At 61.5% G+C, this 26,043-nt stretch overlaps 1 protein-coding gene across 1 annotated transcript in view; it reads right to left on the bottom strand.

Moving 5' to 3' along the window:
* Positions 1-295: 295 nt before the first annotated feature.
* The window catches only part of SMOC2 (SPARC related modular calcium binding 2), a 127,246-nt gene continuing 101,498 nt past the window's right edge, over positions 296-26,043 (bottom strand). Inside the window, exons 10-13 of the mRNA XM_036249380.1 lie at positions 8,075-8,174; positions 6,202-6,476; positions 2,002-2,039; positions 296-699 (exon numbers count right to left, since the gene is read on the bottom strand). Coding sequence (XP_036105273.1) covers positions 682-699; positions 2,002-2,039; positions 6,202-6,476; positions 8,075-8,174 — 431 coding nt within the window. The 3' untranslated portion in view covers positions 296-681. The remainder of the gene's footprint in view (positions 700-2,001; positions 2,040-6,201; positions 6,477-8,074; positions 8,175-26,043) is intronic.

Genomic DNA, 26,043 nt, shown 5'->3' with positions numbered 1-26,043 from the left:
GGAAAGAGGCAGACACGAGGCCACGCCTGCCTCCATTTCCTTCTCTGGCCACCGACCCCTCCGGCAGCCTGGGGCCAGCAGGCCTCTCTCTGGCCGGATAGACCTGAGCCCAAGCTCGCAGGGGACGCAGGCACACAAAGGTGGTTGGGAACTGTCCCCGAACCCCGGTCACCGGCTGGCAGCCGTGGTGGTGAATGTGGCGGGAGCTGGGTCTCGGGAAAGCAAAACAGACAAACCCAGTCCCACAACCACGCAGACTGGGCGCCTGGTGACTGCGCTCGAGGACATCGATGGCCTCTCGTGTGGACGGGGGGCACAGCGCTCCCAGAGGGACCCCAGGGGGCTGTGCGGGGAGGGGGCCAGGGAGGAGGCACGGGCTGGAGCCCCAGGCCGCGACCTCTGCGGGACACACGCAGGCAGAGAGCGAGCTGGGACCCGCCCGGGACAGCGCCGCCGGTGCAGACGTCCGAGGTCAAAGGGGTCACACACTTGGTACGCGACGGATCTGCCGGAGCCCCCCCTTCACAGATTAAAGCAGTTTGTTTAAATATCTCGTTTCTACAGAGTGAATTTACATGTAAAGTACAAAGTGCAAAATACTATGTGTTTTGTTTCTGTGTTTTTAATTGCGTTTTGGTGAGGGGTGTCCCACGCGTCCAGCGGCGCCTCGGCTGCGGTCACTTATCCTTGGTTCCTCTGCTGGAAAAGAGACAAAACAAGGGGTGTCGTTAGAAGGGTGCGTCCCCCGTCTGCGCAGGTGGCAGCTGCCTGCAGACGGCCAGGGGCAAGGGCTCAAGACACACGCAGGAGAGAGCGGGCGGGTGACTGACTGCGGTGACTCGCACACAGCACCTGCCTCCTAACAGCACCCGCCGCGCACGGTCAGAGGTGCGGGGCCGACGCCGGGAGGGATCGGCCCTGCTCCGCAGCCACATGGGCACAGAAGTGCCTCCCGCCGCGGAGACACAGAACCTGGCGCAGGCTCCAGCCTCAGACACGTTTCTTCACCTTCTCGCTCTTTCCAGTCACGGCTCACGGCTCCGAGACGAAACGCGACATGAGATGCGTGTTCACGCGGCTCGGTCCTGTGCTCAGCCGGCCGGGGAGAAGCAGCAGGAAGAGCCGGGCACACCTCCCCGTTTCTCTCCCAGCGCCCCAGCCTCCCGCTGACGTGCTCCGTCCGTCCCACTGTTTGAAATGGTTCCACTTCGGCGTTTAGGTTTCTGGGTCGACTCTGTTCCCGGAGGAAGGGGCAGGGAGGCGATGGGCCAGGGGAGGGCTCCCTGCAGGGAGCTGTGCAGTCTGTTCTCAGTACTTGGGGACGCGGACACGCTATCAAGGCGCGTCACCGTTCCTGAGGCTGGTCCGAGGTGTTGGACGAGGGGCCGCACCGGCATCAAACGCACACCCACCGCAGCCTGAGGTGCCCTCTGGCCCCTCTGAGTCACGTGGAAACCGGGGAGAGAGAGCTCACTGTGATGAGCGTTAGCTCCCGCACCCCCATTCCCACGGCTGCGCCCCCTTGTCTCTGGTGACTCCTGCAACAAAACACGCTGGGGCTTGGTGCTCTTTACTCTCGGGAGAAAGATTTCCGGTCGTCAACTGCTGCAAGAGTCTGAGCTGGTTCACACTTTCGGCTGCGTCCCACGGTCTCAGCCGCTGGAATAATGGCGGGGGGCAGGGTCCCCATCCAGGCATCATGGAAAGAGGCGGGAAATGGCTTCGGTGTCTCTTCCCAGGACACGGCTGAAGAGCGAGGCCGCGTTCTGGACTGAGCTTGTCGGACAGAGGGTGGCCCCCGAGAGCCGGTCACCGCGTCCCCAAGGACACCGGCCCTTGGCAAGTCTGGGCACGCGCCGGGGTCACCGCGTCAGCCTGGCCGGGCTCGCGGGTGTCCGTGCTTCGCGGTGGGATTTATAAAGTTAAAACTGTACACGTTTGCTGAGCAAAGAAAACCGTATGACACATCTTCCTACTGAACCGTGAGACGCGGACACTCACCTGTCTACGAGCCGCGCTCTCTGTGCTGCCTTTCGGGGCTGTCGGGAGAGAAGAGGAAGCCGACGTTAGCAACGCACCGTCTTCGTGGAGTGAAGGGTCAGGACACTCCGCACAGAGGGACCCACTTCGGAGAGACGTCAACAACTGGTAGATGTGCTTCCGTGAGCGCGAGCCCGGGGGGCGCGCACGGGTCACGGAAGTCACGCCCCCGGCGTTTTCTACAGGACACGTGCCCAGTCCGGCTCCAGGGGAGCGTCTCCCTGGACCCAGAGTCCCAAAGGCTTGTGCACAAAGGTGCAGACACTTCGCCCCTGTTTCCCCAATGTTCCCGAGAGACGGTGCGGCTGGGAGTCTGGGGTGAGCTCCTGGGCCCCGCACCACGCCCAGAACCTTTCGGTTTTCTATTTAAATCATGAGAAACGAGCATGTTTGGCTCAGAATAACTTTTCCCAGGGAAACGGGAGCTGGAGGGAGCTTGGGGATTTGGTGCTGTCTGGGGCTTCTCCCCGTGGCCCCTGAGGGAGGCCCAGGCAGGCCGAGACCTCCGCCTCCTCCCCCGGTGGGTCTGCCCTGCTCCCCGTCCGCTGCCCTGGGCACCCCAGCCCCCTCCACGGCACACACAGCTCCAGATGGCTTCCACCTCCCAGCTCCCCCCTCCCTCCCATGGGCCCCAAATCACCCTGCCCAGGACACCGGCCTCTCCTCACTGGTGCCTGAGGGTTTAAACATCATCTCCTGGTGGCCCCCAGGTGTCCCCATTCCCCGTCTCCAGGGTGCAGCTTCCTGGTCAAACCTTCCCTGACCCCTGTTCAGAACAAAGTCTCCTCCACACTTCGCTGACCCCCTCTCCTGCCCCCCACCCTGCCCCAGCCACCCTGACTTCTCCCCACTGCTGGGCCTGGGCTCCTGCTGTGCCCGCTGCCCCGCGGGGACTGACGTGTCCCCAGGGAGCCGCCGGGCCTGCCCTGCCGACGTCCAGCCCTCCCGGACCCCGCACACATCTCCACCCCCCACAGACACCCCTTTATCTCCATTCTTGTGTCCACTAAACAGGTAAGCTCTGGAAGGATGTGGGTTCTGTTTTCTGTCATTTTGCCAATTTTTAGAGCAGGGAGCAGTCAACAGTGCGTCCTGGACAAGCCAGCAGACAGGGCAGCGTGTCTCGTCCCACCGCCGTGGCTGAGCGCTGACGTCTGACTACAGGACGGAAAACACCGAGGGGGACGCGACCTCATTCCACAGCGAACACAGCCCCGCGTGAAGTCGGAGCTCCGAGGGACTGAGCGAGTCGCAAAATATTCCAGCGTAGATCAGCGGACGACGCTTCTCAATTGTAGGTTTGAAGGATTCAAGGATCAGGGTCACTGTGGCCACTCTGCTTGCCCTGAAACGGCCACTTTACTAAGAACGTGGGCTTTGGGGCTGCTGGTTCCCATTTAAAGACGATTTGTGTTACTTCGAATCCATTCTAAGCCAGTTTGGCTGTTCAAAGATCCCCGCTTATTTTCCTGGTTTCTTTTAGGACAAGTGTCCGTCTCCCTGGTAACAGGAGGCTCAAGGTCAAGTGCAGTAGCCATGTTAATAGCCTTAGGTGCGGAGAAGGAGAGACGCCCCGTAGCACCACACTGCACAAGGTGCAGGTGCAATGGGCCTTCAAGGCAGCGGCAAAAACCTCTATTCCAAACACACAAAGGACAGGAAAATGACGTCCCCCAAGGGGACGGACGCACATGTTCACAATACACCCCAAGCCGTGGACGATCCCAGAGAGAGGAGGGTCCCAGCCACCTAGAGTTTGCGTCATCGTATCGAATGATCCTGATGGCGTCCAGGTGACCTGGCGAGGGACACCGTGAGGCCGTCGCTGGAAGTGATGTGGCTGGCGTGGCCACGTGGTTGAAAAAGATCGTTTGGTCTAGAACGGATGTTTCCTGGTGGCCGAGTTTCTGGGGGACGGTGGGGAACGGGGACACGATATAATCTTCTGGGCCCTTTCCCTGCGTTCTTCAGAAATATTTTCTTTGGGGGTTTTGCCAAATTCCCTAACAGTTTTTAGTTAATTTTCTCAGTTTTGAGTTTTTTCTAATAGCGAAAGTGTAGATCAAACGTTCCATTGCTTTATCTTTGTTGCAGCCACTGAAACGCAAAATCGTGTGTGATCAAAACACATGGGATTGGAAGGGACGCGTGTGCTGCCCTTCGGAGGTGAAGTACCGGGCACAGGTGTCACTGGGCAGCAGAGATGTTTTGGGGTGAATACGGATCTGGGTCTGACTGGCTGAGAAGAAATAGGTCAGGGGTTATTTATGTCCCTTGAGTCCTCCTACTTTTAGAATAAAGGTGCCTCGTTACTGGTGAGCAAACATAACGAGAACTAAAGAGAGCGGACGCCTGGGTGCTTAGAAAATCCCACTGAGGACTGTCCTGGACACTGAGGTTTTCCTGACTCCCCCTGATTCAGATCACACGGCAGGAAAAAGTAACTGATCTCAAACTGAACAGATGAATAAAGTCGGAACAACCTAGGAAAGGTCTGCAGGGGAAAGAAACGTTCCAGAAACTCCGCTGTGCGTCCAGGGCCGAGGCTCCTCTCGGACGACATGCCCGCCGTGCACGGCCCTCGCGCACTCTGGACACAGGGTCGCCGACAACCTTCCCGGTGAGAGCACAAGGTTCAGAGGCTCATCCGCCGGGCCCTGCGGAAGGCGGCCGGAGCTCCCACAGGAAGGAGCATTTCCGGTGAGCGACAACCTCGTCGAGACCCTGCCGTCCTCTGCCCTGCACCCCTCTTCCCAGCAACGGGTTGGCGCTCCTACCCTGCTGCCGCTTGGGGTGCGCAGAGCCTCCGGCCCTGTTAGGATGCACCCCTGATGCGAGAGGACGCGTCTGAACCACCTCAGGGCACCGGCTCCCCCAGGAACCTGTGGGCCCTGGGCCCTGGGCTCTGTCTCCTGCATGTAAACAGCTCCCCCTCGGCTCCAGCCCCAGAGAAGCGGTGGGGTCACCCAGCCTGGAGCGGATGGCTCACCCCAGAGCCATGGGGAGCACAAGCCAGCACCGTGCACTGGGCTGTGGCCCCTGGAGATGCAGCTGACCCGTGGAAGGTGGCCGGTGACTCCTGACCTCGGCTACCAAGGTGGGCAGTGATGGTGTTCATTCACTAGACTGTCCCCACCATGGTCAGAGCCCCCCAGCCTCCGTCGGACAGCACCTGCCCAGCATCCCGTCCTGTCCTCCTTCCCTAACCCTCTCGTGCCCGCAGACACCCACAAAGTCCCCTTGGCTACAGGGTTCTCGGGCTGACCAATCAGGGAGCAGGACAGAGGCTCAAGGCTGCCCCTGCCGCAAGGTGGCCTCAACACCCCCTTGGTGAGGGTGAGCAGAGGGGGCGGGCCCACAGTTTTGCCCTTGGTCCCCAGTCTGGACACTTTCAGGATGACATGAGCTACAGGTATCGGCAGAGCCCCGACATAGAAGTCGTCAAAATAAAGCTCACGGTGGACTTCTCGCCAGGAAATGAGCAAGAACGTTTTACAATCACCGGGGCCCAGCCTGGAACGCAATTCAGTGGGACCATGTTGAGGGACCCTCGCGACGGGTACGGGGCAGAGACCGGTGGTGGGCACTGGCTGCCTCCAGAACCCGGCGGGTCAGCCCAGTGGGCTCCACGGCTCAGACCCCGAGTCACAGGGCCCAGGGGCCCAGAACCTCCACACGGGTCCCGTTCGAATGTGCCCTCGAAGGCGACGCTGGCCCACAGCGGAGGCAGCAGGGGGACAACCTCAGCCCTCCCCGCACAGGCTCCTGTACACAGGAGAAGACAGGACCCCGCCCCGAGGGGAGGGCTTTCCCAGCGTCCACAGGAGCCTGCTCCCTGCTGGGAACGTCTGGGACCCCGAGCCAGACGACTTTCTCTCTGGGACACTTGTCTGCCTAGGCCGGGCCCACCTACAACTTGCTCTCAACTGTTCACGAAGCCGCTAAAGCCACGGTTCCCGAGATCCAACCGAAAACATCGGAGCCGACACCGCGTGACAGTCGGCCCCCACAGGGGGATGGTGAATGGCTTGATCCAGAGTCCCCCTCCCCCCTTTCGACCCATCCTCTGCCCGGGATCCCAGGGTCCTGCCGCTGCCCCAGGACAGACCCCGTCCCCCCAACCTTCGACAACCACGGACGGGGGCGGGGTGGGGGGCTCACTGTGCCGCTTCCTGCCGCTGGCCCTGTGTTCCTCCTTGGTGACGTCCAGGCAGCCCATCAGCTCGCTCAGCGACAGGGCCTTGTCCTTGCTGGTGTCGCAGTACTCCACGAACCTCTTCACACACTTCTTGGGTTTGGACTTTTTCCGAAGGAACCTCTTGAAGGGCTTCATCTCCTTCTTACCGATGTCCCCGCTGGAGTTTTTGTCCAGCAGTTTGAAATACCAGTGGACCACTCTCTCCTCCAGCGTGTGGCTGGGGTCGGGTTCGGAAAGCCTGGAAGACAGGGGAGAACACAGGATCAGGGGCGGCCGCACCTCCCGCTCCGCCCAGGGAGGGCCCTCCCCCGGTTCCCTCGGGGTGCCTGCCCTGGGGGGATGGGCCCTTTGACGGGCGGTTTGTGTAAAGAATTCAGACAGCCCTGGAGGGCGGCTCCGCTGGTTGGGTGCCCTGACAGGCTGTGGGCTTGATTCCCGTGGGGTGCAGGAGTCAGCTGACGGATGCCCCCCTTCCTCTGTTTCTATAATAATCATACTTTAGAGAAAAGGATCAGCAAATGTTTTTGAAGTTGGTTTCAACATTGAAAACGACAGCGATTTTGCGCCACGTCCTTGAGGACACGGTGCCCTTGTCCCCGGTATGCGCTCTGTGGGTGGGGCAGGTCAGCTCCCGGTGGGGCCCCCTGAAGACACGGGGCCCCAGTGTTAATGCCGTGGTGCTGTCGCCTACGTCCCGGGTACAGCGCATGGTGCGCATCGAGGTGCAGCTTCGCGTGGTGACTGGACTCGTCCCCTTGAACGAGAGACTGGATTTAACATGAATCCATCCAACCTCTCCGAGAGGCCTGGTGTGAGTCAGGGGCTGAAGCTGTGTCAAGTCTGAGCCTCGTCACCAAGTGGGAGGTGAGGGACGTTCAGCTCTTCCTTCGTGGCCGGGGGCTCACACTGGGCAGGTTTGAGGCTCCCTGTGCACCCCGACGGCACTTTGCCCACTGCTTTCGGTTTTGGTTTTCCCGGTCAGAGCGTCTCCCCAAGAACAGGAGACGTCGGATGGAAATGTAGGTGATGTTTTGCCATTTTCAGTTTAATTCACTACCTGATTATAACCATTTCCAGTCTCTCTCTCTCTTCCGTGAAGCTCACCGCCAAGCGGAGAGGCAGAACAAGGAGTGTTTCAGCGAAGGAGACGGAGAGTCGGGGTCATTCAGGCCACAGGACCCCGTGGGGGGTGGGGTGGGCAGAGGACTGAGCTGGTGGTGTGGTTCTCCATCAGAAAACGTCCTTCAAATGAAGGGGTCAGTTTGATGATCCTCTGGGGGACCCCATGGACCCCACAGCCAGGACACCGGAAGCTGCCCTCCCTCCGGCCTTGAGGGACAGAACAGGACGGACAGACTCTCGCAGGACGTGAGAAGCCGGGTGTGTCTCCCGGGCTCGGAGGGAACCTGGCCAGTTCCAGGGTTTGACTGAACAGCATCAGGTAACGGATACGGAATCGTGCCCTTCGAAGTTAAGATGGTACGTTTTACGTGATACGTGTTTTCCCACGATGCCTACACTTTCATACACAGTAACTAAAATCCAATCCTCTCTCAAATGCAGTTTCAAAGAGTAAATCCATCGGGACTAGAACTGACCCTTCCTTCTCCCTCCCCCGGGGACCACGGAAAGTGCCCTGTGTCACCGCAACGGAACGTCTCCAGTGATTTAATCACGTGACAAAAACCCACTAAAGGAGTCACCCCCAAACCCAGGAAGCCCCTTCCTGTTGGGAAGAGGCCTCCTCTCGGGAACCCCGTGGCTCCAGGCGCGCTGACCGGCTCCCAGCCCGTTCCTGGGTTCTTCCCAGCACCAGCTCCGCGGGCGACACCGTACCTGCCGGGGGAGGAGGGGCCGGACACAGCGTGGACCATGTCGGTGGACAGCGCGTCCAGGACGCTCGTGAGAAACTCATTTTTTTTGGCTCCAGGACAACCTAAACAAAACGGAGTATGGACATGTTATCACATTTCACAGAACTCACAGAGTATAACAGATTTTCCCCGTCATGGAGAGAGACGTCGCTTGACTACTGGGGAGTTTGTGTGTTGGGTCTTTGGGTGGCTCGTGGGAACGCTGAGCGGTACACCGATGTGGTCTGCGTGCATGTCCTTGGACACCGAGTCTCCTGTTATCGTCATTCGAGTCCACGTTGGCTGCAGCCCCGGTATCCGGGTCACTGAACACACATCGGAAAACGGTGGGACTCCTCGGGGAGCGAGGCTGGGGTGGGAACAGCCCAGGCCCTGGAGGGGCAGAGTCATGGACGGAGAGGGCCACAGCCACGGGGCCACGGGACTCCTCAAGAAGACCACTTCTCGTGGACTCTTCCCTTGGGAGAAAGAGAGGAAGAGGCTGTGGGTGTGTCTCTGATTAGGGTGCAGCGGGGACTCCAGTGGTTGCCGGAGCCCGGCTCGCAGAGGACAGTGGCCTTGGTGGGGGCAATCGGTCTCCGACCCACACCCTGGCCCCCGGGAGGAGTGGGGGAGGCCACAGCTCCAGGCCCAGAAGCACCTGTGGCCGGCGGACCCCAGGAGAACATCTCTGGGCCGAAGGCAGACGCCACGGGATAGGTGATTCAGGGCAGGTGTGCACAGCCAGCCCCAACCCCCAGGGACCACCCCACCCCGTTACCCTGAGGACCCCCAAGGGGGGCGTGGACTGAGGGAGGAAAGCACCTGTCCAGGTAAAGGCTTCGTGCAGGAAGCGGCCTTGGGGCCAAGCAGCGAGCAGAGGAGACGGTGCGGCCGGTGTGCCCTCCATGGGGCTGGACCGGGTCATTCTTTCTGCAAATTTGATCATTTCCCCCCAAATGCAGTAAAGCAGCACCTAATTCTTCACTAGAAAATGATACATGTTCTTCCTAGAACCCAAGACCGACGGCACAGAGAAGCTTCAGGCGTCTTCAACACCCATAACGAGTCGAATGTACTTCTGAAGTCAGAGAAGTGAGTTCGCTCTGCCGACTCTCGCCATGGGGTGGACGGCGGCGGGGGGCACAGGTCCCCAGAGGGGACCTCCAGTCCACAGTGGGGGCGCCCTCAGCTTTATCTGCAGAGATGCCGTGCTGCTGGGGTTGGGGCGGGAGGGGGTCGGAGGAGGGCACCGCAGCTCTGTCTGCATCTCCCCCCCGAGCGTCCTTCTGTCTGTCTCTGTCCCTGCATCTGTCCGAGCCTACGCGGCAGGGTCCAGGGAGACTCTGGAGAAGACCTAGTGGTGGGAATCAGGTCGATCACCAGTCGTTGGTCTGTCTCGTGTCGCCGCATGGCTAGTGCCTGTACTTCAGAGCTATTTCTGGGGGGAAAAGGGCAAACAGAAGTGGGGAATGGGACGGGATCGGAAGGAAAACGAGAGGACGCATTACGAAGAAGTGGACTTGCATCACGAGAAGGGGTGTGTGGAAATCAGAACTGCATCGTGCCGAAACAGCCCGGCTTTCCCAGGCGTGCCAAGGAACGGCATGGCCGCCCCTAAGAGAGAACCCCCCAATAGCCGGGCTCCCCTGTGAAATGCAGGGAAACAGCCGGCGGTCCCCAGGATCACTCCGCCTGCGGCTTCGGGAGATGCCCACGCAGACCTCTGTCCTTCCCAGGCCTTCTCAGAAGCCACACGGGTCCTGCCTCCTGCTGTCAAAGAAGCTGCCATCCTGCGAGGCACAGCCCTCACACCACAGCCCACGGCCCCCTCTCCCGCACAGCAGCCTCCGCCGCTTGCCGGCCTCCACGGAGCCTGTGCTCTCAGGAGCCTGCGGGCCGTGACCTCACATGGAGTCACTGCTTATGTAGGGACAGCGTAGGCTCGAGCGTGCCAGCCAGCTGGACACGGGACACAGCTCAGAGTGTTCGCTCGGGGAGTCACCGCACAGGGCGGGGCCAGCGCCTGCCAAGGACAACTCACTGCCGCTGGAGGAGCGTCTGCAGAGAGGGAGCCCTGCCGTCCTCGTCAAAGTCGGGCAGAGCGGCCACAACGAGCCTGTGGCTGTGCAAAGACAGAGCCGGCAGCTTGGCTGCGCTGCTCGTTTGACCCCATCTGTCGGCAGGATCCGAGTAAAATACACGCATCATCTCAGATTTCCGTGCACACGCGTGGGTTCCAGGCCTGTGCTTCCCCACGCCCGGCTTGCCCAGCCAGCGAGTGGACGCAGCGAGCTGTTCCCAGTCACCCGCCTCCTCTGCCCGTGCTCCCGGGTCCTCGGCCCCTGCCTGAGGCCGCGAGGCCTAAACCAGTGCTCGCCCGGCGCCTCTGAGGTGAGCGTTCTGCACGGTCTGGACGGCAGAGGGGCGTTAACTCTCAGGAGCTTTTCGTGCAGACGTGACTGTTTCCAGAGAATCCACGCACGTCGTGTCTTCTCATGTCTTGCAATGCGAGCGGGGACCTTTTCCGGCTGCTGCCCGAGGGCCACCCCCAGCCCCCGACGGTGCCCTGTTCACCCGCCTGCTTCCTGTCGTCTGGCCTGCTCACGCGGCCACCTCAGGACAGCGCAGGCGGACAGCGGTCCCCACCCGCGTCACCGGCAGGAAGCGCCGTCTGAAGGAGCCCGTGTGGCGTGTCTGGACCCCGTCGCCCAAGTCCACATACTGTGGTCTGCGTGCCCGCCGGGCGAGGCCCGTGGGATTCTGGGTGCGAGATGGGAGCGGACGGTCAGCTGTGGACGGTCCTGTGGTTTCGAAGGTCAGCGACTTGATGGGGTAGGAAGTGTCTGGGGACAACGACACTACACTGCTCGAACCCTGAGTGGCCGACAGCCTCTGCCTGCGTTTTTGTTTGTTTCTGTTTCTCAAGTTCAAATGTGTAGGAAACTAACGTAGAAAGAAATTAGTTTGAACATGAAAAGTAACACCTTTCTCTGATGCTTTTGATGGCTTCAGGCTGTGTGTGTGTGTCTATGTGTGTGTCTCTGTGTATCTCTGAGTGTGTGTGTCTCTATGTGTGTCTGTGTGTTTCTCTGTGTATCTCGGTGTTTGTGTGTGTGTCTCTGTATGTGTGTGTCTGTGTGTGTCTGTGTGTATCTGTGTCTGTGCGTGTGTCTGTGTGTGTGTCTACGTGTGTGTCTGTGTGTGTGTATGTCTGTGTGTGCGTCTGTGTGTGTCTGTGTGTGTGTCTGTGTGTGTGTCTGCGTGTGTGTCTGTGTGTGTGTCTCTGCATGTGTGTCTGTGTGTGTGTGTCTCTGCGTGTGTGTCTGTGTGTGCATGTGTGTGTGTCTGTGTGTGTGTGTCTGCGTGTGTGTCTGCGTGTGTCTCTGCATGTGTGTCTGTGTGTGTGTGTCTCTGCGTGTGTGTCTGTGTGTGTGTCTCTGCGTGTGTGTCTGTGTGTGTGTCTCTGCGTGTGTGTCTGTGTGTGTGTCTCTGCATGCGTGTCTGTGTGTGTGTCTGGGTGTGTGTGTCTCTCTGTGTGTGTCTGTGTGTGTGTCTGTGTGTGTGCGTGTCTGTGTGTGTGCACGCACGCAGGAGGCCGAGGTAGGGCGGCTGTCTGTGCCCCTGGCAGCAGCTGTGACAGGCTGCGTGGAGGCCGGGTGCTGTGCTGTTGCTGAGCTGGTCAGAACCTGGTGGAGGGACCGGATGCTCCCAGAGGCCTGTGGTGTCCTCAGACCAGGGTGGACGGGAGTCTCGTGGCACTAAAGGTCCAAGGGTTATGGTAGCGAAGCCCTTTCTCCGATCGACCTGGTTTATTTGTTTTTTCCCGGGGATTTTAAACATATGTATAGACCACATCTTCCCCACAGCTTCAGAATGTGTCGCTGCAAATCTCCGAGCAGGCTATTTTCCGCCTCTTCCCCGGGGTGATCTGAATAGATGTCCTCTCAAAACCGCGGGCTAGAAAAGGGGACCCACAGGTGCTGCTTTCGAGGGTCACGAGACGCGGAAATAATGCGCCAGCTCCCGGGCCAGCAGGTGGCTGCTGGGGGCCGGCGGTGGGCACCCCGCCCACCTGGAAGGGGGCGATCTCAGGCCCTGGCTCTCGAAGCCGTCGGGTCCTGAGAGCAGCTCCCGAGGCCGCAGGTTCTCTGCAGGTGACGGGGGGAGCTCGGGGGGGAGCTCGGGGCTTCTGTGCTGCACGCCAGGCAGCAGGCGGACGAGGCTCCGCCCTCGAGCGCAGACCAGGACGCCTGCTTCCCGGGGCCTGTGGGGTGGGCCTGGCCTGGCCCTGCTGGGCTACCGACCTCTGCTGAACTTGGCACGTCCACGCTGAATCACGACCCTGCCCCAGTAACAAGTTCTGTCATCTGACAGTTTCATACCCAGCAAACAGCTGGCCCTTCAAGTCACGACTTCTCGTCCGTTCGACGCCGAGCGTCCCTCTGGCCACCACACAGTCTCCCGGCCCTTCCAAGTCACGACTTCTCGTCCGTTCGACGCCGAGCGTCCCCCTGGCCACCACACAGTCTCCCGGCCCTTCCAAGTCACGACTTCTCGTCCGTTCGACGCCGAGCGTCCCTCTGGCCACCACACAGTCTCCCGGCCCTTCCAAGTCACGGCTTCTCGTCCGTTCGACGCCGAGCGTTCCCGTGGCTCCCACCTGGTCTCCAGCACTTCGCTCACGGGACAGGTCCCTGTCCGCGTGGTAACGAGGTGTGTTTCCACTGCACCACCAGCCACCTGAGCTCCCCTACACGTGTGCCCCTCGGAGGGGATCCCACACGACGCTCGACGCAGGGGCGAAGGTACGAGCTCCTTTGGCTGCACAGACCTGGCCGGGTAGAGGGCGACCCCAAGGGAGGAAGGAATCCTCCTTTCTTCCCGGGCTCGGCATTCACACACCTGCCGACAGCACCCCCCTCATGGCACAGCCCAGCCCCAGCACCCCACGTGCCCCCACAGACAGTCTGCCCAGGTATTCGGGCTGCTTTTACTTTTTCTTAAATAGCAGGTGTCATGTAGGGAATGCTGCCCATTCGATGGAGAAAACTGGCCCTAACTCCTGGTCCATCTCTTGTCCAGGCTCGGCCGCGCCTCGGCTCGCACAGGACTCGGGAACAGGCAGGACAGCTGCCCGCCCACCGCACAACCACACGCCTGTGGCTCAGCCGCTCTCCGTGCGCTTGTCGATCGTGCCCGATGGCGCCGACGGCCCCGGTGCGATCACGCGCAGTTACGTGCACTGAACTCTCACAGGACCGAGTGCCCGCGATGCCTGGTGACCTGGACGTGCTGCCTCCCAACGGCTCATCAGCGAGACTCCTCGCAGTGGCCACGAGCTGGGTCGGAGCATGACGGAGCCGGGGAGCCACCAGGCTGCCCTGGCTGACCCTCCGCTCTCGTCCTGGGCTGGGTCCACACGGGGGTCAGACCCCCCACCCCACGGAGGAGCGTGCCGTGGGAAAGACGCCGAGCTCCTTCCCGACAGGAGGACCAACCACAAACCCCGCTGACGGAGGAGGGGCACAGTCGGATATCCGGGCTTTAATTACCCAAATCCACCCACCGACCCAGAAGAGCAAAGACAAAAGCAAAAAGCAAACAAAGCCTGAGGTGGTGATGAGGGAAAAGCAAATGCTTCCCCAAGAAAGGGGGCCCGGGAGCTCAGGGGACCCCCTGACTAGGCTGAGGCCCCCAGGCACCTGGGAGAAAGGGAGCGGGGTCGTCTCATGACGGGACCAGAGGCGGAGGAGCCCGCCCTCGGGAGGTGCCCGGCCACTGCTCCAGGCCCCTGCCCGAGACTGTGCAGCCGAACAGAACACTGGACTCATCCTGGGCATTTGCCAGGGGTCTGTGCTCAGGAACACTCTCCGACTGACCGATTTCAACGCGGCGGCCGATGTGCACTCGGGCAGACCAGCTCAGCGCGACAGGGCCGCCCTGATGGCTTTTGGAACGAAAGCCCCACCGCTCGGCGGGGTCTGGGCAGCCACACAAGGTTGGGCCTTTCAGGAGCAGAAGGTCTGTCCACAGCTTGGAAGTGACCCAACACGCCCCCTCCTTTCCCTCTGCGTCCGAACGCGGTGCCCGGGGCCGCGGCTGGCAGACCGGCTGACAATTTGATGAACGAGATGAGAAATGACGGCCGGATCTGAACAAAGAGCCCTCTGTGCTGAGAACCCGAGCCTCTGGAACCACGCGGGCAAGGAGACCAAGCCCTGGGGACCCTCGGGGCGCCCACCCTGCCGCGTCCGTGTTGGCGAGTGGGGCCGGCTCGCCAAGCACACGAGCGGGAAGACAAGCCCACAGGGACCCTCTTCTCGTCCAGAAAACGTGTGTCTTTGCAAACCTCCTGCCACATCAACTCTGCCGCAGCCGTAAATTCTTGGTTTGGGTCAGAACGAAATGATTAATAAGAAAACGGCACTCGGGCCTGAGGTCGCCGCGTGTTTGAGCAGTAGTTCCAGACCCTCCAGCCTCCTGTCGCAGGGTCGTCCCACCCGACCAGCGCTGGTTGAGGGGGACACGCCTGCCTCGTTCTCGTGCACCCTTGTCGTCACCGGTCTAGCGGATCCACCCTGAGCCCTGGGTCCCTCCTTGGGACCGGGGACCAAGGTGTCCCCAACACCCATCATCCCCAGAAGCTGCCCTCTGGGCCTCCGTCGAGCCTGCCCTTCCTCCGGGTTGCATAGCGACCGCCCAGCTAGTGAGTTACCAAGGCCCCAAGATGTCCTGCCATGGAAACTTCCAGAGAAACACATCTGCCGTCTGTCGAGGTCAAGGACACCTTTGTAAAGTCCCAGTCCCAGCACAAAGGGGTTGGCGGCGTTTCGAAAGGCGTGAAGAAGGTTCTTAGCCGTGAGCCCCAAAGACAAAGGGGGTCGGAGTCTATACATTTTGTCTGGGTCGTAAGATGCTTAGCACCGTCTCTCAAGGACAGACTCGCTGCTCTGCTCTGAGCCTGTTGTCCCGTGAGTGTCCCCGCGGCCAGTCAGGTGACAGGGGTCCAGTCTTTGTAGGCTGAAGACTGTGGGGCCCGCTGGGCAGGACTCGGGGCTCCACTCATGTCCAGCAAAGCGGTCCCCCAAAATACAGCCAGGAGCGAGCGAGAGCGGGGTTCTTCGGGGGGTGAGGGGCTCTGCCCGGTCCGACTGGAGAAGCGGTTTTCAGGCGAGGCCCCTCCGGGAGCCCCTCCGGGGGTCACAGACGTCAAGTTCACGCTCAGTGTCAGGTGGTTCTCGCCAGCGATGCAGAGAAAGGCCCAGGGCTGCAGACACAGGCAGCAGACAGGTCGCCCAGCAGGGTCAGGCCCCCAGCGGGACGCTGAGAGGCAGGCGCTGTGGAACCCACACCTCTCGTGGGGAAGACTGCGCCATCCCCGCAGGGGCCGAGGGGCCGGAGACGCACCCCACCACACCCCACCCTGCGCCGGCCCACGACGAGGCGGTGGGGACCCAGGGCTCCCAGGGCCCCTTCACCCCACGGCCCAAGACTGCAGACCCTGCGACAAAATGCCCCCCACTCTTGTCCCATCGCCCCCAGGGCATGGCCCCCTCCTCTGCCTCAGAGGGTCCCAGACTCGGAGGGGACCCCCCCACGCCTCACACACCCGGCTCCTGCTCGGTCCATCCCACACGTCAGCCCCCAAATCCCGCCGTGCCAGGTGCCCAGCCCACTTCTTAGGAAACACCGAACAGTAAGATCCCCCATTTCCTGTCCCCTCGCATCCAGGACAGAGAATCAGTGGGTCCGAGGGGAGGAGGGGGACCCTTGGACGGCCTGGGGAGGTGGGGACCGGACCCGGCGGTGTCCTCCCGGGGGGAGAGGGGGGAGTGGGGCTGGGCAGCAGGACCCGGGGTTTCCTGACCTGGACACAGACGCCAGGACGTGCTCGCCCGGAGCGACGCAGCAGCGACCTCGACCTGTCCCCGGGTCCTGCCAGGGCTTTTCCGAGACGGTGAGCCTTTGAGCTGAACCCTCTCTTCCTGACACGCCCAAGACCTTCTGGTTCGTGAACCACTGTTTGGTGCAAAACTTCACAACCCTACCCCAAACGCAGGTTAACTACGGGGTTCGCTGGTCACACAACCGACCCTGGCCACGGAAAGAGGGCCCCGTGTGGGCGGAGGCTGGTCGCAACCCCTTCAACCCTGTGCACCCGGCAGAGAACCTCGTGTTCAGGGATCCGGTTCTGGGGTGAAAGAACCACCCACGTCGCTTTTGGAGCTGCCAACTTTCACGATTTGGGGGTGCGGTCCTCCGCCCGGGCTCCGCAAAGCCCACACGGGACTGAGTCGTGCACTTGGTCGTGGGACGCGGCTCCCTGGCACGGGGGTAACGTCCAGAACCGATCGCACGCGGTGCAGGGCGGGCGAGGTCCCCCCGAGACGGCCGCCAGGCGGACTCCTGAGGGGGCGGGTGCTCCGGTCCACACCGTCCTCGTGGGGGCCCGTGGGCCCCGCTTCGCCGCCTGGGCTCTGCCTTATGTGCAGCGGCCCTCGACGGGAAGGATGCAGACTAACCAGGCACGTTCTATGCATTGTGAGCACCTCCTGGCACGGTTGGCAGAGAAGCCCCTCGACACCACCCGGCTGCTGAGCCAGGAAGCTCTCTGTGCAGCGAGATTGGAGCCCTCAGAGCGGCCGTCGGACAGCGAGCTGATGACAGCACGTCTCCCGGAGAAAGGTGTTTTCAAACACAGAACGTGACGGAAGTAAAGGCGTCCGCAGTGAAAATGCCGCAGGGCGTGGACAGTCTCCAGGGCACGGCCGGCCTGCCCCGGCGGACGGAGAAGAGGTGCCGATCCCACAGGAGGTCAACACCCACGCTGTGCCCCGGGCGGGGGGCTCACTGCCCCTTCCCGCTCCTGCCCCTCCCCAGCCTGCCTCTCGGTGACTGTCGCTCAGAGCTCGGACCACAGTCGAGTGTGGAAAAGTCCAGGGTCGGTTTCGAGTCCCCGTTGGTCCCGAGGGGACAGCTCTCATGGCTGAAATGCAGGGAACCCGGGGACGGGACGGCCCTCTGTTCCGCCAGCATGGGCACCAGGACCTCACTTCAAGGTCCTCACAGGAGAGGCCGGTCTGCTGAGCCCTCCCCAGATGAGCGGCCACAGTCGGAAAGGGATGGAGCCTTCGGGCACATGCAGTGTCGTCCGTCTGACGAAGCCGCCGCCAAGTCCTGTAGATCAGCCTGAGGGACGGACTCAAAGCCACACACACTGCTAAAGAGGGGTGATCAGAAGTGCAGGGGAGCCCGCTGGGGTGTCTGCTGAGCCTGGAACCAGACAGACGGGGAGCAGGGACGGGGAAGCCCTGGGCTTGGATGGTGCGCGCGGGCCTTTCACACCGGCAGCCGCTGTGTCGGAAGGTCCCTGCGTGCGGGACGTCCCACATCCAGACAGGGAGACGCTCTCAGCTCAGCGCGGGCATGTGATTGTCCCTGCAGAGTAGGTGCCGGCTCACAGACTCTGTGCCCCCCCCCCGCTCCCAGGACAGCTGTGCCCCCGCTCACAGGACAGCCGTGCCCCCCGCTCCCAGGACAGCCGTGCCCCCCGCTCCCAGGACAGCCGTGCCCCCCGCGTGGACCTCCACTGGCCCCCTGCCCATTTCAAGCCGACTGAGCTTCAAGAGGGAATACGAGCTGGGGTCAGCACAGTCAGCTCATAGGTGTTGGGGGGCCTCCCCTTCTGCAGAGCTTCGACACCCCTACCTGCGAGCACACCACACCGATGAGCACTGGACACGTCATGTGAAACAGTGACGCCTGTGTGGCCTCATCTGCTGCCACCCCGCCCAGAGCTGCCGCTCACCCAGCCGCGTGCTCAGCGGTGTGTCCAGTGGTGTGTCCACTCAGAACCCTGACCGTCAGCTCCGGCCCCGAGACGTGGGGCCCCGGGGCTGCTGCACGAGGCTGTCGACCAGAGAAGGCAACCCCTTCCTGTGGAGACTCTGGCTGGATGCTCTGCTCAGCGGAACCCCAGCGCGATGGAAACTTCCCAGACGACGAAACACTGACGGGATCAAATCCTCAGCAACCAGAGGTCAGGCGCCCGCGCCCAGGTCAGCCTGGAGCCTCACAGGCAGTGGACAGAACCCACAGCCATCGGAGCAGACTGTGCCCACCTCAGGAGGGGCCAGGTCCCCTACGGGACAGGGGATGCGCCTGCCCTCCAGCCGCTGCCAGTGACCTGGGTTCCCTTCGCCACCGGCCTCTCGGGCATTATCCATCTAAAGAATGTCCACAGAGATGCCCCGGACGGTGGAGCCAGGAGACAGACGAGAGGTCATTTCATCCATATTCATTTACGTAAAAATCGAGCCAAGTCGCTATCCAGATAAATGAGCTATGAGAATGGAAACATTCCCTGTAGACAGGGATTTCCAAATAAATTGTTCCCAACGATGGCCGAGGTGGGCTACCAGGAGCTCGACCTGAATGGACCGGCTTCCCGCAGGGTGCCCTGTCCTCAGGGCAAAGAGGCGTCGCTATGAGCCTGAGTGGGTGCCTTTCACATCCTCAGCTCCTCCGGCAGACGACATGTGACAGGGGACAAGAGGAGTCTCACTTGTGCAACGCTTGTGTCTCAGCTGCTCCTTGGTAAAAGACACTCTGCAGAGGTGTTGACGGGCAAACAATGTCATTCTGTGGAAGCGTTTTGAGCTCGTGGTGGGAAGACAAGGGTTGCACCTGGCCAGCTCCCCGAATGCTAGGGCTGGTGCGTTCTGGGAAAATAGCATGTGCAAGAAGAATGGGTTCACTCAACAATAAAGAGTGCAGTCAGCAAATGACATGCTGTGACTAGAAAAAGAAAGTTACAGGGAATGGAACCCACAGGCAGCTCTTTGTCTTTCTGTTGCCCACTTTGTCCCTCTCACTGCTTACGAAAGACTTCTAATTTCTAATCAGAGAAATTATAGAGACGAAAGTCCTGTCCTGTTGCATCTGAATAAACAACGTTGCCCTGTGTAAGCTAACCAGTGGGTTATTATTTATCAATGTAATGTGTTCAATGTAGCACGGACTTCGACACGTTCCGAGCATCTCAAAGGGCGCTCCCCAAAGTGCTCTCTCAAGGCAGACGAGGCGTGTTCCTCGGGCAATTACAACATCAGGAGTCTGATGCGTCTTGAATGTGCGGGCTCCCTGACCAGCATGCCGTTCTCCGGCCCGATTCTGAGACGTCTGACTGAGCAGAGAGCGGCGCCGGCCACCCCTCTGCCAGCGAGGGCCCCGTCCACTTTAATGAGCTCGTTTGTTTAACAGGTCAGTGCACAGACAAGTGGATGCATGGGATGGGAACTAAACACACTACACGGGTCTGCTGGGAAAACCTCCAGAACAATGCATCTCGGGAGTTTCGGAAGATGAATTAGCAACCACAGAGCTGCTGACTCACCCTCTTCCGTCAGAGGGCAAAACCACTGAGTTTTCTAAAAAGTTATTCTTGACGTGATACGTCAAAGGGGAGGTAAGAAAAAAGATGCAATCACCTTGCCAGGAAAAGCATTTCAGGTGTCTCCAGGGCCTCCTGTGACTCATTGGACCCGGGTTTGAGAGGTTTCCTGCCCTCACCATCCTCTGGGGGTGTCCAAGTCATCTGACACACAGCTATGCATTTGAGGTCTCGGTTTGTCCAGTTAAACTTTTTTTTTAATATGTTTTTATCGATTATTTTTTAGAGGGATAGGAGAGCAAGGAGAGAGAGAAACATCGAAAGAAGAGAGAAACACGATCAGCTGCCTCCTGCACGCCCCCTACTGGGGATCGAGCCCGCCACCCGGGCACGTGCCTGACCGGGAATTGAACCAGGACCTCTCGTCTGCGGGACGACGCTCCATCCACTGAGCTACACCGACCGGGCCGGTGAAATTCTTAGAGAATGACGCTATCAGGAAGACTATAACTCGAGTTCTCCTATCAGCTGTGACCTTTCATTAGTCCCACCTCCATTCTAGAAGAAACTGCCAGGCTCCAGCCCGTGTCCAGCGTGGGTGAGTGGACCGTGCCCGTCTGCGGTCCCCTGGCGTTTCTCACGAGACGGGAGCCCTCCCAGCATGCTCAGCGCCGTGCCGCTCCCCGCCGCTGAGTCCTAACTCACACGGCGCGTCGGCGAGGGTAGAACAGTCCACCGTGGACACAGTCTGCACACAGCGCGTGAGAATGGCATCGTGGCATTTTCTAATTTAAAAGAAAAATGTTATTGTGCCCTGTCTTCATCGCCCCAGTTTTTCCAGCTGCTGATGAGGTTGATTTCATACTTCGCAGCATCTGTCCCGGGATCATAGAACCACGGTCTTCACTCCGGAGCCCAGGAGCGGGGTCTCCCGGGGCTCTGCACCCCAAACACACAGCACAAGGGAACTATCTGCCAGGTTCAGGAGAGCCAGGAGCCCCGAAGTGTAACAGGGAGACGACCCGACGGCACTGTGCTCTGACCCACTGTGTTCGCAACCAGGAGAACCGGGAGGATGCGCGAGAACAAGACACACTCAGAAAAAACTTGGAGGCGAGACGCTGAAGGACCCGCTGGAACTGCTCCGCAGGTGACGCGGGGAGACCGAGGTCAAGCGTTGACGTCGGAGCAGCGGTGAGCCTGCCCCCCGGGGACAGGGAGACAGGGCGACAGGGCGCGGCCACCACCCAGCTCCCGGAGCCGCAGCCCCCCCGAGAAGCCAGCCCCACCACGGGAGCCACGAGGACACGCTCAGGAAAGTCGTGGGGAAGCAGCACCCACGGTGGGTCCCCTGGGAAAGAGCAGAGACTGGAGCGCGCCTCTGTTTCGCTGCAGAAAACGTCCCCACACGGCAGGTACGCGGTGGACGGGCCTGGAGACGGAGGCGGAGGCCACTCCGGCAGGACACGGCCTGAGGGCGCGGACGCTGTGCCACGTCGCTGACGGAAACCGGTTCCTTGTGCAGCCTGTCCCAGGAGGGCCTTCCAGGGCGCAGTCCCAGTAAATCCCGACGCGCCGGGAAGGAAGCCGAAGCTAATACGTGAGTCGCAGGCCAAACAAAGGCCAGCTTGTCATGTCCGAGGGTGCGCATTCCTCGGAAAGTTTTAAAGAGACCGTTTTGAACGAACGGCTTCGCTAGAGAGAGAACTACTTGCCGTAGAATTGCAACCAGTGTGGCCCACTTAATGGGGTCAGAGACGCTGTGTCCTCTCGGGCAGGCTGAAGCGTCTCAGAAGGACAGCCGACAGCCGACAGCCGACACGGGCCTGGCGGGATTTCCGTGGCTGACACGGTTGGATCGCGTTCCGTCTCCCTTCTGCTCATCGTAACTGTGCACGGAGCAGAGCCGGGCTGCCCGAGGCCGTGCGGTGCCGCCGGAGGGGTCACGCCCGCCGCAGGTCAGTGGTGGCCGAGGTCAGTCTGGTGCCGAGATGCAGGCTCTGCCCGCCCAGGGCCCTGTGTGAACGGTCAGTGCCCGTGTCTGCCCGAAGCCCTCGGCTGCTTCAGGAAGGCCGGGCGGTGTGAGGTGGGGAAACCTGCTGTCCTCACGCTGGGAAACAAGAAATCCAGTTGGAACCAGGGATGTTAGGACCTGACAGCTTTGCTGTCCACGTGATTTTATTTCCCTCCGCGTGGCTTCCAGGCCGCCTGGTGTGGCTCACGGGCCCGTCCCGGTCCTGACCCGTCGACTCCGTCATGCATGTGCCTCTGGGCAAAGGCTCCCCTTCACCACAACGACCGGCCGCACAGCCTGTGCCAGCCCGGCGGTCAGGTGCCGCCCCAAAGGCTCCTGCGTCCTCCGCTGGTCATCTCTCACCCACTCTGAGGCCTCCTGGCCCCGAACCTGCAGCCACTGACACTGGTCTTCTCGGCCGGACGCCGACAGACAGCAGCAGCCGTGTGACCATGAACCACACCAGCCAGTCAGTCGGGCTCAGGGCAAAGCTCACACTGCGGGGCCTCCCACGCTGATGACGGAGGTCGCGGCGGCGAGAGGGGACGGTCAGGCCACGTGCCGGGCGCCCCCGGAGCCCGCCTGCTTCCAGTCCACTGCCTCCGCGACTTCCTCTGGAGCCCCCCCGAGGGGCGATGCGCATCCATCGTCTCGGTGAGGAGCGAGTGGCTCGGCTGCACACAGGCCTGCGAGCGTGGACGGTGGCGGGTCCACTGCCTGGGCCCTCCGTGGCCTCGTGTGCAGAGCGGCAGGCGGCCCTCACTCTGTCGCGCAGACTGGGACACACGCACACCTCGGAGGAGATAACTCGATGCGGCTGAGACGTGGCGTCAGGAGGGAGGCGAGGGAAGGGGCGGGTTGGCCGTGACGGGCAGCTCTGACCACCGCGCAGCCGAGGACCAGGCCGGCTCTGTTCCAGGGCTGTGGGTGGACAAGGGTCAGACGCCCTCGCCGAGTCTGTCCAGGGACCGAGGCCACAGAGAGCACGAGGCCAGCCCCGTGGCCACAGCGGGAGGGGGGTGGAGTTGCTCCTCGAAAATTAGAGTCAGGACGCCCGTCTTAAAGGGCTTGAAAGAAACGGTCCCCCACGCCCTGCCCCCTCCAAACTCCGTTCACCAAACACGAAGACGGCCGTGAATTCAGACTCGCTGCCCTTACGAGTGAGCCCCGACGTGTGCGGACGCCCCTCCCCGTTCGCCCAGCGCCGTGCCTTCTGCAGCGTCCAGATGCCGGGGCCGGAGGGGCGTCCACGCCCGGTGAGGAACAGTCTCCCGCGGACATTCCCTCCGCACGCCCGGAAACGTCTCTGCGCCTTCCGCTCCTCTGTTCTTGTTTTCTCGTGAGCGAACGATTTCCACAGTGTTCCCCCAAGCTTTCTCCAGTTTCTCCTCATTCTCTTAAAAACGGGGTGGGGGGACCCCTTGAACTGAACATTCTAGTAAAAACCTCGCGGAGCCCTCGGCCCCGTGTGAGACAATCGGCACCTCAGTCCTGCAGCCTCCCAGCCCCTCTCGACTCTTCTCAGCGGGAGGGAGGCCTAAAGAAGAGGTACGCCCCGTCTGTGGGGCGTCTGCGAGGGGCCACGCGGGCCTCTGGGATCCCTGGCGCGGTCACGTCTTTAGGTAGAAACGGTCAGTGCGGGTCTGACGTTTTCTCAGTAACTACGGATGTGATGGTCTAATTTCTCACCTTTCAGCTACAGAGTTAGTCATCTTTTTTTTTTTATCCTCATCCGAGGACATTTTTGCATTTATCTTCAGATAGAGCGGGAGGGGGGGGAGACAGAGAAACATCGACGTGAGACACATTGACTGGTCGTCACCCACACGACCCCAACCAGGGCCGGGGACAAACTGCCACCGAGGTACGTGCCCTTAGCGGGAACTGAACCTGTGACTCCCCGGTCCGCGGGCCGACGCTCTAACTGCTGAGCCAAACCGGCCAGGGCAGGGTTACTCATCTTACCGACAGACTGAACTTCATGTCTAATCATCAGCTCCGTGGTCAGAACATGAAATGATGTAGCTCAGTTCTCACCAAGCTCTTGAGAACGGCCCCCTCCACTTCCAGGGCCCAGCGGAGACCCCGACATGGCCATGTCCATGTCACCTGCGTACGCCGTGGTCCTGGCCGCACCAGCCAGGCGGGTCCAGGCAGCCCCCAGGCGCCCCTGGGAGCCCGGGCACAGCACGGTGCCCACGATCCACGGCCACGGGGGAGAGGGCCACCCGTCTGAACAGGACACTTCCCTCCGGCTCAGCCCAGGTCAGCAGGCCCATGAAGCCAGCATCTGACCTAGTGCAGAGATCACAGACGGCGGCGTTGTCCTGGGTGGGATGCTGACGTTCCCACCGTCTGTGGAGGAGCCTCGAAGGCCGAGTCCAGTTGCCGGCACGGTCAGCACTAGAGCCGGTGGTGCCGGCGGTTCTGGTGCTGGGCTCAGCTCTGAGCCCTGCTGGGAAGCAGCCTAAGCTCCGCTTCGGACGGGGCGAGGACCACTTGACGCTGCCTCAGGAATCTTCTTCAACGTGAAGAAGTCTGCGATCGTGCTGAAAGATGACGTGGAAACCTCGGGGCCCCTCAGGGTTCCTGACTGAGTCAGACCTGCTCTCCGGCTGTCACGAGCCCTGAGGAAAGAGACCCCCTGCTGCTGGCCTCACAGGACCGAGGGGGGCCAGGCTCAGGCCTGGCGGCCGTGAGGGTCCCTCTGACCGGAGCACACCGCTCAGCACGCCTGGGCCGGAATGCACGAGGTGGGCGATGGCCCTGGTTTGGGGGACGAGCAGGGAAGGAAGGACCATTCTCAGGTTCACAGAGCACCTGAGGTGCCCGTCGCTCACTCGCCATCCCCTGTGGGCTAGGGCGACACCGGAGACCTAGTGAACCCACGAGACCTCAGCGTTCACCCACACGGAAGGAGGAGGGACGGACGAGGAGACCGACTCTGCCGTTGGACTCGGGCTCACAGAACCGTCCACCTGCCTGCAATCCGGGTGCTCGCCTACGGTGCTATCGGGTCGCACTGCACCGTGACCAGCAGCCGGTGATTAACACGGCCCCTTAGCAGGGACTGAAATACAGCCTGCTCCTGCCCGGGGACAGCCAGCTACAACCGCATCTGAGGACAAGAATCAGCCCAGATCGTATTTAAGTGCCAAGGACACGCGTCGCGGGATCAGCACCTGCTGGAGGGCGTCACCCCTGAGGCGTGAAGGTGGCTCATCTGTGACAGAGCCCCCTCCGCCTTCCCGCCACCCCCCGACTGGCGCTGTACCCGACGGGTGAAGCGGGTGCTGCCCCTTCCCCTCGACACTGCTCTGGGACCCGGGCTGCGCCCTCTGGCTGGCCGTGAGGTGCCACCCACACCGCCGGGGGTCGGGACACATGGGTCTTCCTGTCGCTGGGCAGAAGGTGCTCCGAGGTCTAGAACAATGCGCTCTGCCTGCCTGTCTGTCTGTCTGTCCCTCAGGCGACCCTCCCCACGTGAGTAGGCTCGTGCCGTGTGCCCTGAGAGCGGCCAAACCCCTGGGCTGTGACCACAGTCTGGCAGCACCAGCCCGCCCAGAGCCCGCGCCAGGCGACCTCTGTTCACGCACTGTCCCTGGGCTGCACCTGCCTGGGGCCCGAAGGCTCCGCCCACCTCTCAGGGCACCTGTGGGCACAGGGCCGGCCACTGGGCCACGTGTGAGGACAGGAGCCGGAGCACCTGCCCAGAAAGCCCAGCCCGAGGGCGCGGAGGAGGGAAACGAGCCTGTGGGCTGGGCTGAGCAGCACCCAGGACTGGAGAACCACCCTCCCTGCAGGTCGCCCAACAGACACAGAGCCCAGGAGAAGGTGGGCAGGGACAGGGGGCGGCAGGGACGGACGGCGGGAGGGACGGGCGGTGAGAAGGTACTAGCACAGCGACGACTTCAAAATGCCCCTTGGACGAGATGTCAGGATGACCGAGCAGGGGCCTTTCCCTGAAACGTCAGCACCCAGTTTGACTCGTCTCCAGACGGACGGCCGGCCCTCCAGGGAAACGTGCAGGAGGAAGACTGTCCAGGCCCAGCAGTGGTCAGTGCCCGCGGTGCCGGTCTGGACCTCCCTCCCCCGTGTAGTGCTGGCCTCCGACCTCACTGGGACCCCTCTCCGGCCTGCACAGGGCGCAGTCAGCAGGGGTGGCAGTGGGGTGCGCAAGGGGCACACGGGGACGGAAGGAGGCGTCGCGTGGGGCGAATGGTGTCTACGGAGCTGTGACCTTGGAACCTGCCTGGTTTTATGAGCCAATGTCACCCCCATAAACTCCATTTAAATCGTGAAAATTCCATGTTGGCAGGCACAGAGCCCGTGACGAAGGGCCGGCGTGGGCTCCCGGGGCCGCGGACAGAGGCCCCGCCTCCCCGAGGCTGCAGAGAGATGCTTAGAGGAAGCGGCCGGCCCTCCTACCGGTGACTGGACCAGGGACAGCCTCTGTCCCGGGGTTATTTTAAGACCGACTTGTTTTTCCCTAATAAGGATAATTATCTCCAAAAAATCAGAATGATGAAGTGGTCATGAAGTG

This window comes from Molossus molossus, unplaced genomic scaffold (assembly GCF_014108415.1).
Source record: "Molossus molossus isolate mMolMol1 unplaced genomic scaffold, mMolMol1.p scaffold_m16_p_8, whole genome shotgun sequence".
Taxonomy (NCBI): Eukaryota; Metazoa; Chordata; class Mammalia; order Chiroptera; family Molossidae; genus Molossus; species Molossus molossus.
The sequence above is the reverse complement of the archived record's forward strand: the minus strand, read 5'-3'. Positions and strand labels throughout refer to the sequence as shown.